At 40.9% G+C, this 12,055-nt stretch overlaps 1 protein-coding gene across 11 annotated transcripts in view; it reads right to left on the bottom strand.

The window, feature by feature from the left end:
• Positions 1–12,055, bottom strand: part of EHBP1 (EH domain binding protein 1) — a 230,053-nt gene that overhangs the window by 66,684 nt on the left and 151,314 nt on the right. For all 11 annotated transcript variants that reach the window (XM_063328336.1, XM_063328338.1, XM_063328339.1 and 8 more), the window contains 2 exons: positions 8,493–9,407; positions 6,259–6,402 (listed from right to left, as the gene is read on the bottom strand). In XM_063328336.1, the coding sequence (XP_063184406.1) occupies positions 6,259–6,402; positions 8,493–9,407 (1,059 nt within the window). The remainder of the gene's footprint in view (positions 1–6,258; positions 6,403–8,492; positions 9,408–12,055) is intronic.

Genomic DNA, 12,055 nt, shown 5'->3' with positions numbered 1-12,055 from the left:
CCTTTGCCAGATGAGCACTGTTTTTCACGAATTTCATGCTATATGGCATTCTCTGCTAAAGCTCCCTACCTTGCAAAAGCAAATGAAAAGAATTTGACACACGATTTACAAGATGCCAGAAATAAAACTACTGAGTGCAATCCTAATTTTCATCCTGTTCTGTATCCTTTAGAATAGAGCCTTAACGCGGCATCACCTTTTACTTTTATAGTCCCCGAATACTCGGCCCTGATCCGAGCTCTACCCAGTGGTGTTCAACACTCTGGTTTATTTTCACTGTTCAGTATGCAGGCCCATCAATATGTAGCACCATTCTTTACTCCTCAATATTCAAATCTTGCTCCGTAGACAGAATTATTAATTTCTTCAAGGGCTTTTCTACAGTACTCATCACTACGGTATTTAAGTGCCTCAAAAGCATTAATCACATTCCCTTCTCACAACACCCCGTGGTGGTGTTATTACCCTGTTCTTCGGATGAGAACCGAGACGGAGAGATCCAGCTAAAAGGATCTAACACTGGGTGCTCCCTCTGGGAAGCCTATTACCTGTTTTTTTTTTTTCAGTATACGAAGCTTTATGCAGCCCTTTATGTGTCTTGAGCACAGCTTCGATTGATTTCCCTGACAGACCTGGATGCACAACACATCTGCAAATCAAACCTTTGCCTCACATGGCCATCCGGCAAGGAAGGATACACAATTAATGACCACTTGAAGGAAGTTTGGTTCAAAAGACTTAGCAATACTGATCAGGAACTCAGAGGAAAGGCAGCATTACATTTAATTCTTTCAATTCTTTCAAACACCTTAACCGTGACCTCATCCTTTCGCTCCTTGCAATCCCTGCTTCGTTTGCCACGCACCTTCCAGTTTCTGCAACCAAAAGGACAGAGGTCCTCTGGACAAACACCACCTCAATCCTCTGAGCTAAATGAGACACAACTGCTTTGGGGAAAATAGTATGTGATCACATAATTAAAGACTGCATCATAATGCATATACACAAAGGAGGTTAATTAAAGTTGCCTGTGCATTTCTTAACTCCTAATTCCATTCTCTGTAATCACACTGACTCCGTAACCATAGCCATTTGAGTTTACAGAGCCAACGACAGCTGCAGTAAATTTCCATTCTTTATGCGGACCAGTCATTACAAGAGAATAAGATGAACGTTTTGCCAGAGGCCTTTGCAGATATTTGCTGACAGGGGAGTTATGCTGAGATTCAAGAATGAGGAATTCCACTCCATGTTCTGCAAGTGAGAGCTCCCTGCTGGAAAGACCTTTTAGCCCTGCGACTCCTGAATATTCCCCACTCGTTGTGGTCCCCTCTAGCCTGCCACTTTGCCAGTTGGGTTGCACAGACCTGCTCCAGCCTCCTCCCCTTTCCAACATCTCATTCCAGCCAAGCTGCCGCCGCTAACAACCATCACCGCAGGTTGACATCTTACAGCATCTGGTGGGAGCAGATATGTCCCTTCCAGCCCTGTGATATTCATCATGAGAAAAGGCGAGTTAAATAAAAATGAGTAAGCTAATAAAAAGGCTCTCCTGGTTAAAAGCTAAGTGATTACAGCTGCTATGCCAGGTTGGAAATGACAGAAGCATCTCGTAAAAGAGTCACTCCGTGCACACCTACATCAAGAAAGCAAGCAGAAAGGCTGAGCTGTTCATAAATCTACCATAGAGAAAGGGATCCATGGGGGGATCAGTAACTCTGTTCACAGAGCTCTTAAGCTAATTCTTCCAGTCTCCAAGAGGCTGCATCAATTTTAAGGCCATACCTATGATCCTCCCAAACCATGAGCATGTTTTCAAGGATTTTCTGATCAATGCGGTCTCTTAGACTTCAAATACCTGCCTACAGGCTTACATACAGGCTGCCATGCAAACAGCTTGCAGATTGAAGGCTTCTGAGAAGCACCAAATGGGCAGACCTAATAGTGAAAAAACTTTCTACCATACTGCAAGTAGGGAAGAAATGGGAGAAAAGAAAAGGGGCTAGTATGATGCAGAGGAAGCAAGCACAGAATGACGGGACCAAATCAGGTGGGTTGAACAGGAAGGGGAGATGATGGAGCAGAAGGCACGGAGGGAAGAAGATGTCTAAGGGAAGAAAGAGTAAAGAGAGCGGGTATTAAGAAAGAAAAGTTAAAAAGGAGAACAAGGGGAGCTGAAATGCACAGGGCAGACAGCTGAAATACAGAGAGAGAGGAAGGAACAAGAAGACACAAACTAAAGAAGAGGACACAGCTTGGGGTACAATGAGATGATTCAGAGCAAAATGGGATTGAGTTAACAGGTATACGAGCAAATTCAGTGCCTTAACCTTCTGCTCCCACAACTTCAGCAATTTCCGAGTTAAAAACAAACAAACAAAAAAGTAAAGCAAGTGAATACTGACATGGGCTTAACCCCAGAGCACAAACACGAGAAGACGGAAACACACTGCAGCAAGGAAGAAGACACAAGAAAAAGGGATAAACAGCCAAGAAAACAGACGTGTCATGGGAAAGCAGCCAGCGCTTCATGAGAGGCCAATGAGTGGTCAATAAAGAGACAACAGAGACGTAAAAACAAAAAAAAACACCCAACGACAACAAAAAAAAGAACAGCAAGCCCAGAGTACGTGACTACTGAAAAAAATAACACAACATTGATTCTCCCTGAGGAAGGGGAAGGCTTAGGCTGAAGAAGGTCTAAGGTACTCGCTCTTTGCTTAGAGGAGACACAGGAACACTGTTATTTTCAAAGAAGATTTTTACCAATATAAATCAGGCAAGCAGATACCAAGTAACCTGTACTTACGACCATGGAACAGACTTGGAAATTTCCTCATTTTTGTTGACCTCAAGCAGCAGCACAAGCCCACGCACTGTATATTGTTCTCACTTGTTTACTGAGAAAACGGCCATTCATAGTTCTCATATGACAAATGTAGAGTGGTAACAGCGAGGTGTATGAGAGAAGATTTTCAAAAGTAACTAATGACTCTGCAGGCCTAGCTTAGCTGGGGTGACCCATTTTCAGAGCACGCTGTGAAAGACTGGGCTGCTTAAAGCTCTTTTCATGAAGGTATCAAAAAACGTGAAATTGCAAACTTCAAGAGTTACTTTTGAAAGTACCGGCCCTGGACTATCTCTTTAAAGTTTTCTTATTTAAAATTAGATCTTCCTATTTTAAACCATTTTCTTTTGAATCCCTCTCAATGCATCCCAAAAATGAGTCTAGTCCAATTCCCACTACTAAATGCCAATTGTCATTATCGTAACTCTCATTTGGATATCACATTCCTACACACACCGACACATACAACACTGTTTTGAGACAAAGTTCTTATTATTAATCCTAATGATCAGAAAACACTGAACAGAAATAAGTCTGTACTATTTTCTAACGATCAAACAAGCAGTGACCTGTAGTAAACTGGCACAATTACATCGAATGGAAATTCCTCATCTCCTGAGGCAAAGATCTCCTGATCTTTGAAGATCAAATATGTTAAAGAAAAATAGAAATCAATGTATTTTATCTTATATCTCTATATGTTGATGCATACATACTTCCTCATTCAGAACATACACATGTATGGATATGTATATGTTATATACAGCTTTATATAGCATATATTATTACATATCAACTTTATTAATATATTAAATATGAATACTATACCAGCCTCCATTAAAGACACCCCCCTTTCACACGGCATTTTTCCAACCAAAATGCATTAGGAGAACATTAAGCTTGGTAAGTCAAGCACTCAAAAGTTAGGAAACGTTGACATTCCACCAGCTGTACAACCCTGCATTGGTTCTCATTTCGTGCAGTCTTTAATCGCACAACCCATGCTTTTTTTTCCTACAGGATACTTGTCTTTTTCAGTGGCCATGACTGACAGCATTCAGTGAACGAACAACTGCTCAATATCTCACTTCACCCTCATCATTTGCAGTCTGCCGTACACCTTGTTTAAAATACACTATTTAAACTTTCCTCCGAACACAGAATTATTAATTTCTTCCAGAGCATTTCTGTGGCACTCTTCACTATCATATCTTAGAGTTTCCAAATTACATCTCTACAACACCCTGAGCTGAGGAGCTTTTGTTATTCTTATGATACAGTCAACTCAAGTCAAGACAGCCCAATCCTCAGAGAGCCCAGGATTCCAGAGGGGCCATGACCATTTATTCACAGCATGGTTCCCCTTGACTTGGCTACAGCCAGCTGCATCCAAAACTTCCAGAAATAAGTCCCCAAGAATCTTGGGTTAGAAATCATAAATGAAGGAATAACGCCACCTCCAGTATGTTGGGTTGAAGGTACCTTCCCAACATTGTAAAGAGCTTCTGATGGAGGCAGTAAGAAATGTTGGTTCTGCAGAGTGGCCCCAAAGGGCTGCCCTTCCCTTTCCTGCAGGCTACTCATTCAGTTTTCAGCTTCTGTAATAAATGAAACAAGGTCCCATGGGTCCCATGGCTGCTTGAACTACGCAATCCCAACTCCCACCCTGAAAACTCTGTCCCCATCTCCTATCCTTCAGCTGTTTGTCACGACCTAGACAGAGTCTTCATTTTTGTCTAACTTCACATTACCATCTACCTCCTTGCCATCTACCCGGGGCATCTCTCCTCCGCATGCCAGTGAGGTAGCTCCTTTTCCTCCTACTTGGCTTTCATCAGCAGGAGTTTGAGTCTAAAAGAGAAAGTTTTGCTTTCCAATACTACCATCTGCATCAGAATGGGCTGTGGTCCTTAGGGGAGCCATGGTAAAAGATGCTCTTGCTGTGCTGTGGCCATACAGGCAGTTTTTACTGACCTGCTTTTCTGAACCTCCATTGACAAGATCATGCTATTAACACAACTTTGTTTTGAACACAGATTTTTCAAGGGGATGTAACCTTCTTACCATAAGACATTTTTTAACATGGATAAAACAACGCTTTATCCAACCTAATACAGAGAAATGGTTAAACAGGGTTTTTTTTCAAGTAAAAAAATAAAAATAAATATTACCCTGAGGCAGAGAGATGATGAGGAAAATCTCAGCTCAAACAATGAAATACTAGCAAAGTCGTAAAAGCCTTTGAAAATAGGAGTTTGTAATAAAAAATGTTAGGCAACTCTAATTACAGTTGTTTCTGCCTGAGTAGTTGCCCATAGTATCCCTCCTCTAACGCTGTTTGCTTTATGAAAAAATAATTAAAAAACAAATTCCAAAATGAAATTTATACTAAAATATACTTATCTAGGAAAAAATTAAATACAAAGTAATAAAAAAATTCTTTAGATATCATTATACAAATGAGACTTGTCTTCATATATGAATATATTTTGGAAAAAAAAAAAAGTGTCAGTTTGGGGAGAGGAATTGTTAAGAAAAACAAAAGTACAGCATGGATCCAAGAGAGTTAAGAGAATGAAATGAGACATGTAAATCATTGTCTTCATTTTTTGATTGTATGATCCCATTTTTGTTAAAAAGCAGAATCTGCCCCTCAGGACTAGGCTCTGAAAGATGTGAATCAGTAAAGACTCAAGCCTTTCTCTGTATCATTATTTTTCAGTTACATTTACATTCTCAGTTGGCAGTACAGTCTCTCAACGCGCAATAGTTAGAATCACAAAACCCGCATTGCCAAGGTTTGCATAAAAATTAATTAGCTTTCATCTCCAGAGAGTATGCATCCTTCCAGGTCACCACGGAGGCCACTGGAAGCGCAACCATAGCTGCTACGACACTGGAGCTCATTCCCCAGCTCCACTTTCCCATCTCACCAGCATAATCAACTTTGGTGATAAAAAGGAATTGTTCCATCAACTCTTTTACAAGACTGTCACAAGCAGCCTCATTCACTGCAATGACACTTATGAAGCAGCAAGTAGCTGACATCACAGGCTCAGGGAAATCATTTACATTAACTGAAAAAAGAGAAGTAATCAAAAATAGCATAAATTACTCCACTATCATTTAACAAGTAACTTTTGTTTTTCGTCCCATTAGAAATTGCAGTGCCAATCAAAGAAGGTGCTCCCAGACCGCTGCTTCCAGTGAAGTCTACGGCATCTTTCCGTTGGCCACAGCAGCAGGAGAAATGGGCTTTAAAAGTGAACTAAGGGTACATTACACAACAGCGCACCGGGAGATTCAGCGCGGAAAGGAAACATTCTGCAAGGACGTGCCCCCCACAAAAGCATACGCACATACAATAAATTTTAACTACGTAAACTGCTGTATTGGCCAATATTTCTTACATCATTCAGCTGCTTATTGCGGGCCGGGATGATCGTATTGGTTAGTTGCTTATTCCCTGCCTTTAAAGCTGCATCTCTTCTTGCTTGCTCAAGCAGAACTCTTGCCCGTTCTTTAAGTTCTTCCTGTCTTGACAACATTCGTTGCTTAAAAATAAAGAAATATAATTAACAGCGAGGCAGCCTCAGGGTACTTAACATTTATACAGTAGTTAATAGCCAGGAGCCTTCCTGTATAATAAAGGTCAGGAGTCACATGGATTACAGCTTCATGAGGTGACAGAGCATTCTATAGAAATGAAAAGTAAAGATGATCAAAATGTAAAATTAAAAAAAAGTCATAGGCCTTTATAATGTAAATAAGAGTTCTCTCCCCTCCCCTTAAAACTTAATTTCTATCAACATTTAATGCCTTTAAACTGCAACTGTGGAAAAAAAATAATTGGCTTCGTGGAAGCTATGTTAAATGTGCTATGTGTTTACTTATTTACTTTAATATGTATGCAAATATAATGCTTCGTTGGCTACTTATATGGGTATCGCTCATTTATAACTTAAATTGAACACAAAGAGGCTGGGTACAGGCAAAAAAACTGTGAAAATATCTGCTTCTGCTTCATTTACAAATATCCACAAGGAAGTCCCTTCTTCGTACACATGACCAATTACATTGTAGAGTAGAAATAACAGAAGGGGAGCTTCTGCATAGGCTACATGAGCTCCCATACTTATATACTCCTGACCGCTGACTTCTTAGTCAAGGTCAGCTGTGAAGACTCTGGGAAACGTGTCTCTAGGTCTTTACATGGGCTAGAGCTGGGACAGAGGTTCCAGGTTGTGCTCCTGTAACAAGCACGTGGAAACCGAGATCATAGAATCACAGAATGGTTAGAGTTGGAAGGGACCTTAAAAATCACCTAGTTCCAACCCCCTGCCCTGGGCAGGGACACCTCCCACTAGACCAGGTTGCTCAACGCCCCATCCAGCCTAGCCTTGAACACCTCCAGGGATGGGGCAGCCGTGGTTGACTCTAACCAACAACTGAGTGTTCAAGGTTACGATTGAGGCTCACATCTGAGATTTCATTACCATGTGCAAATGCACAGACAACTCACAACAGAGAACCGTTTTCGAAGTCATCTCTTCCTTTTCCTTGGCCTATTATACCCTTGCACGTGAAAATCTGGGTGGGTAGAGAAGACATTCTGTTTCCCCCTGCTCTACTATTCTGTATGGGCCAAATTATTCCTTCCTCATCCAGTACACGAAGATGATGATGAAGAGAAACTTCATGAGTCTTCACTGATTAAAGGAAAGAAATTAGACAGCTATGCAACTAATATTTGGCCACTATAACCCATCTATGACTGCTTCTCTTGCAATCAAATGAATCTTTATTATGCTTACTTGCGGAAAAAAACCCAACACTACAATGCTACCAAAAGACTGGCTATATTCTTTTCTTACCAGATCTAATGGCACAAAGCCAAACAAAGCCAAAACTCAAGAAAGCTCTTCACAGGGATAAAATTACAAACCCACTTTGGTATTTTTGTAAACAGGGCTGATAACATTTTTTACATATTTTTGTGATGATATGCTTTACTGATAATACTCAGCATTTATATAATATTCAACTTTCATCCTCACCATAAGTCTGCAAGGTAGGTGGGCATATATATTTTATCATTATAGAAATGAAAATGGTATTGTGGTTAAGTAACGTGCTCAAGGCCACTCAATGAACAGTGTAACTTAATATTCTGGAGTTTCTACCTCACCATCATGTCTATGTTCACAAGGCTGTGTGGTTTCTCAGACAAGATTTTGAAATATATTTGGTATATTTTAAGGTATTCAAAACTTCACATTTTTTGAATATGGATCAATTAATTGGTAAGTCTTTCTCCATTTTTTGATTCAGTATGCAATACCATGAAGAAAGGTGGCAAAAGCCTTGAAGGCATCTTCTTTGAGCTGGTTGAGAATACAACTTTTACTTCCTTTATTTGGAGAGATTAACAGTAGGACAATTCCTATAAATGAGTTTTTCATGCAATGGCTCTTTTTCAGCATCACCTACTTTTAGTTAAAGTATTTATTGCCCAACAATAAAAATACGCCGCCCACCTTGCCATTTATACTGAAGATGCAATGTAAATTATAAACACGGAGAAAGAACTTGAAGAGCATCTCCATCCTGAGTCACAGACATACAGAAAGTTTGAATTTCTTACCTGGGCTGTTTTTGCAGTTTGATCTGCATGATTTAAAGCCATTCTGGCATCACTGTCAGAATCAGATTCCGTTTGCCTCGGAGAAGCGTGCGGTTTCTTTGCAAGATCTGTATCCTTATTATAGGAGAATCCAAGCTTAGAAGTTGGAGATAAGCTTGGCTTTGTGACAGGGGAACCGGGATCTGCTCTTGTGCTCTCTGTGGATCCTATACTTCCCAGCTTTTCTTGCTCAGAGAAACCAATGGTACTGTCTGAGCTCTGGTGTCTCTTCTTGTCGTTATCTTCACAAGCAACTGTGGGAGATGCGTCCTCTTTTTGATCACTGACATGTGCCAAGTCACTCAAGTCTAAAGTGTCAGTTATCAGCAATTTCTTCCTCCCCACCGTAGGCTGCACTTGCATTGTATCCATACTGCCACACTTCCCAACCTCTTCAGACGCAGAAGTCCTTCCAGAGCTCTGCTGGGATTTTTGTGGGTCTGTGTCACTTCGAGTCCTGCGAGAAGAAGGGGAAGCTGTGCTTGGGCTTAAATGGTCATCAGGAGTCTGATGCTCGCTCTCAGATTCGCCAACGCCGCTGTCATTTACAAACACGGAGTCGTCCTGAGAAGCAAAGTCTGCCAAAGCACTGTCTGGCGGATGCAGCTCAGGCTCCCGGTTCAGGTCGTTCAGCTCTGCGTAGAATTTTTCCTGGTCGACAGAACTGTTTGTGTCCGTTTCATAGTTACCCACTTTATATGTGCTTTTACTGCTGTTCTCCTCTATTTGAACCACGTTTAATTCTTGGCCACAGAAATGTGCCCTTATTTGATAGAGATAGGTCATAACAGTCAGTTTGTCAGGTATCGCTAATAAAACCATGTCGGAAGGTTCCAGCAATCGCGATATTCCTAAACTGGCAAACCCATCATATGCCTTTAAAAACAGACAAAATAAGGATTACAATGCAGCAGTTTCTTGCATATCATAACATTTCAAGAATGCAAGCAGAAGTTTCAGTCAAAATAAGCAAGCCTAAAACATAGCCAGTATTACAGGACCAGTGTAGGTTCAACTCTATTGCTTATTACTCTTTTGGCTTCACTACAGTAATACAGTAGTTACTATTTTTTGTTGCACAATCCAATCTGAACTCATCCATTTTTCCAGATGGCTCCTAGAGATCTCTCATGGTATCTTCATAGCAATGCAAATTGAGAGAATATGACCAGCAAAGACACTCAAATGGCATTGTTTTAAATATTTTTAACATACTACCATACTGTAATAAAGTCTTTGGTTGCTCACAATGATGATTTACCACTTTCATGAGTAAAAAGATGTTAAGGAGGCTGCAAATTAAAAGCCCTTCTGTTCGCACTAAGAAAACCTGCCGATATCTTAAATGGTTCTCACTCAAGTAGCAAGAAACAAGCAAATAGAAAAAGTGTAAGAGTTGGACCAGAAAAAAGCAACTAAGGATGGCTTTTTAAGATAAGGAACAAAGATACAAGAAACACGACACTAATCCATCTTGGGCTTTATCACTGGTGATCAACCTTCTCCCTTCTACTGGTCATGTAATTGCAGTGATTTGCGTTGATGAAAAACTTTATCCAGATAGCCAAAAAGAACACCACCACAGATTACTTGACACAAAATATAAATCATATTAATTCATCAAATAAATACATTTTCAAATTTGTTGACACTAAATTTGTAAGAGAGTGAATTTGATTCTCACTTCACTTTAATTTCTAAAAGCTAAAGAGTTTGCAAGGCTCCCATTTTGTGAGGCCACATTGTCTTCTTTCTGCTAGCCCTTTAAGTGAGTGGGCTTGGTGCATCAGGTTTTTCTAGTTTTGAAGAATTAAAGCCGTTTCTCAATTTACAATTAATTATTACTATCCTGGATTAACCCTGGAAGACAATATTGTGTTTCAAGGAAGCCTTTAAAAAAGGCCTCCTGTTAGCGTAGATGCACTTGGTTAAAGCACTCGGACCTCTCCTCCCCCAATAATTCTGCAGCTCCTTTTCACCCTCTTCTGAAGGGGGCTAAAATGTTCCCAGTTTGTTCCTCCACTATTTTGAGCAAAAACGGATGCTAAATTTAAGACGTGGACGAGAACCTGTTCTTTCACACACATTGCTGACTTCAACTCTGCCCAGTTTTCCACTATTTCCTTAATTTATTTAGTTTTAGAAGGGCGGAAGAAAGAAAGAAAAGATAAATCAATTACGATTTTTTTTTATCCTCTTGTTTTTCATAGTAGTAAATGTTCAATGGTGAGTTAGAACGTGGGTCTGGCCTGGCCAGCTCCCAGCAGAGCCGGTTATTTAACTTGCTCCGAGAAAAGGAGGAGTTCTCATTCCCATTGCAATGTCATTCCCTACTCAGGGGTCAAACGGTTTTCATTTCAAACTCTGCTCCTGAAAGCTGGAATTTATCTTCCTCAGATTTTGCATGCTTCACCTCGTGCTCAGGTATAACTTGCCAAGGCATTTTTTGGCGAAGGAATTTTTACATCACTGTAACAAATGATTCACAGAGTTTATCTAGACATAGAAATTATCTGAATAATTTATTTTTAAGCCCTTCTGGCTCTCCCTGTGCAAAATGATTTGGCTTAAAATCCCTGCCGGTCTTTGGTGGGGTACCGCTTCTTGGGAAGGTTCATTATGAGAGACTGTTATGCCATTTATAAAAGCAGAGCTGTGCTTAGACATAGGAGTAGCAGTGTAAAACACGAATGCATATTTGCTGATACAAAGCAAAGTATCCAGAACAGCAGGACGATGATGGGTGGGAGGTAATGGAAAGAACTCGGATGGTAGAAAAGGGACAGCTGTAATTTACCGGGCCTTGGGACACAGAGCTGGAAAGGCAGGAGCAGGCTGGACACAGAGGAGAGGGAGAAAAGAGAGGTGGGACGGAACAAACACGAGGAGCACAGAGAAAGAGTTAGAGGAGGGCAGTGCAGGGATTTGGGGGGCAGCCCAAGCCATGCCGGGTACCGGGAACGATGAGCGCTCGTACGCCAGCAGAAAACAGGCTGGGTGTGAAAGCGTGGCGAGCCAGCTGTGCTTTCTGTGGGCCAAAGGTAACAGCGGGATTTGTTGTTTGATTAAGTGGGTCAGTGCTGATTCAGTGGCATAAATAACCTGTTACCCCATGCTGAAGGTAGTGGGAGTTACCATCTGAAGAATGAAAGGACCTAAGGATGGGCCTTAGCAGTCCATGGCAGGCAAAGCCCATAGACATGACTTGACCTGAACTCTTTCATACTCTTAATTTCTTATTTATATGCTAATAAAACTAAATCCTAGGACTATCTCCCAGGGTCTGTAAAATGACGGTGGGGACAGTGTTTCAGGATTGTGAGGAAAGGCACTTGCTTAGAACAGGTAACACTCCAGCAGAAGGACTGAATCTGGAACGATGGATATTCTCGATTCAGCTGCCATCACTTTTCACTCTCTGCTCAGTTCTTCTGGTGATGCTTGAGGCTAAACAACCGTTTTCCACTGATGCCAGATACTTACTTCCCATCCCCTCTCCTTCTCATTCTGAACGATACACATTC

The sequence above is a fragment of the Chroicocephalus ridibundus genome, chromosome 3 (assembly GCF_963924245.1).
Source record: "Chroicocephalus ridibundus chromosome 3, bChrRid1.1, whole genome shotgun sequence".
Classification (NCBI taxonomy): Eukaryota; Metazoa; Chordata; class Aves; order Charadriiformes; family Laridae; genus Chroicocephalus; species Chroicocephalus ridibundus.
Note: the sequence above shows the minus strand (reverse complement) of the source record. Positions and strands in the feature narration are given on the sequence as shown.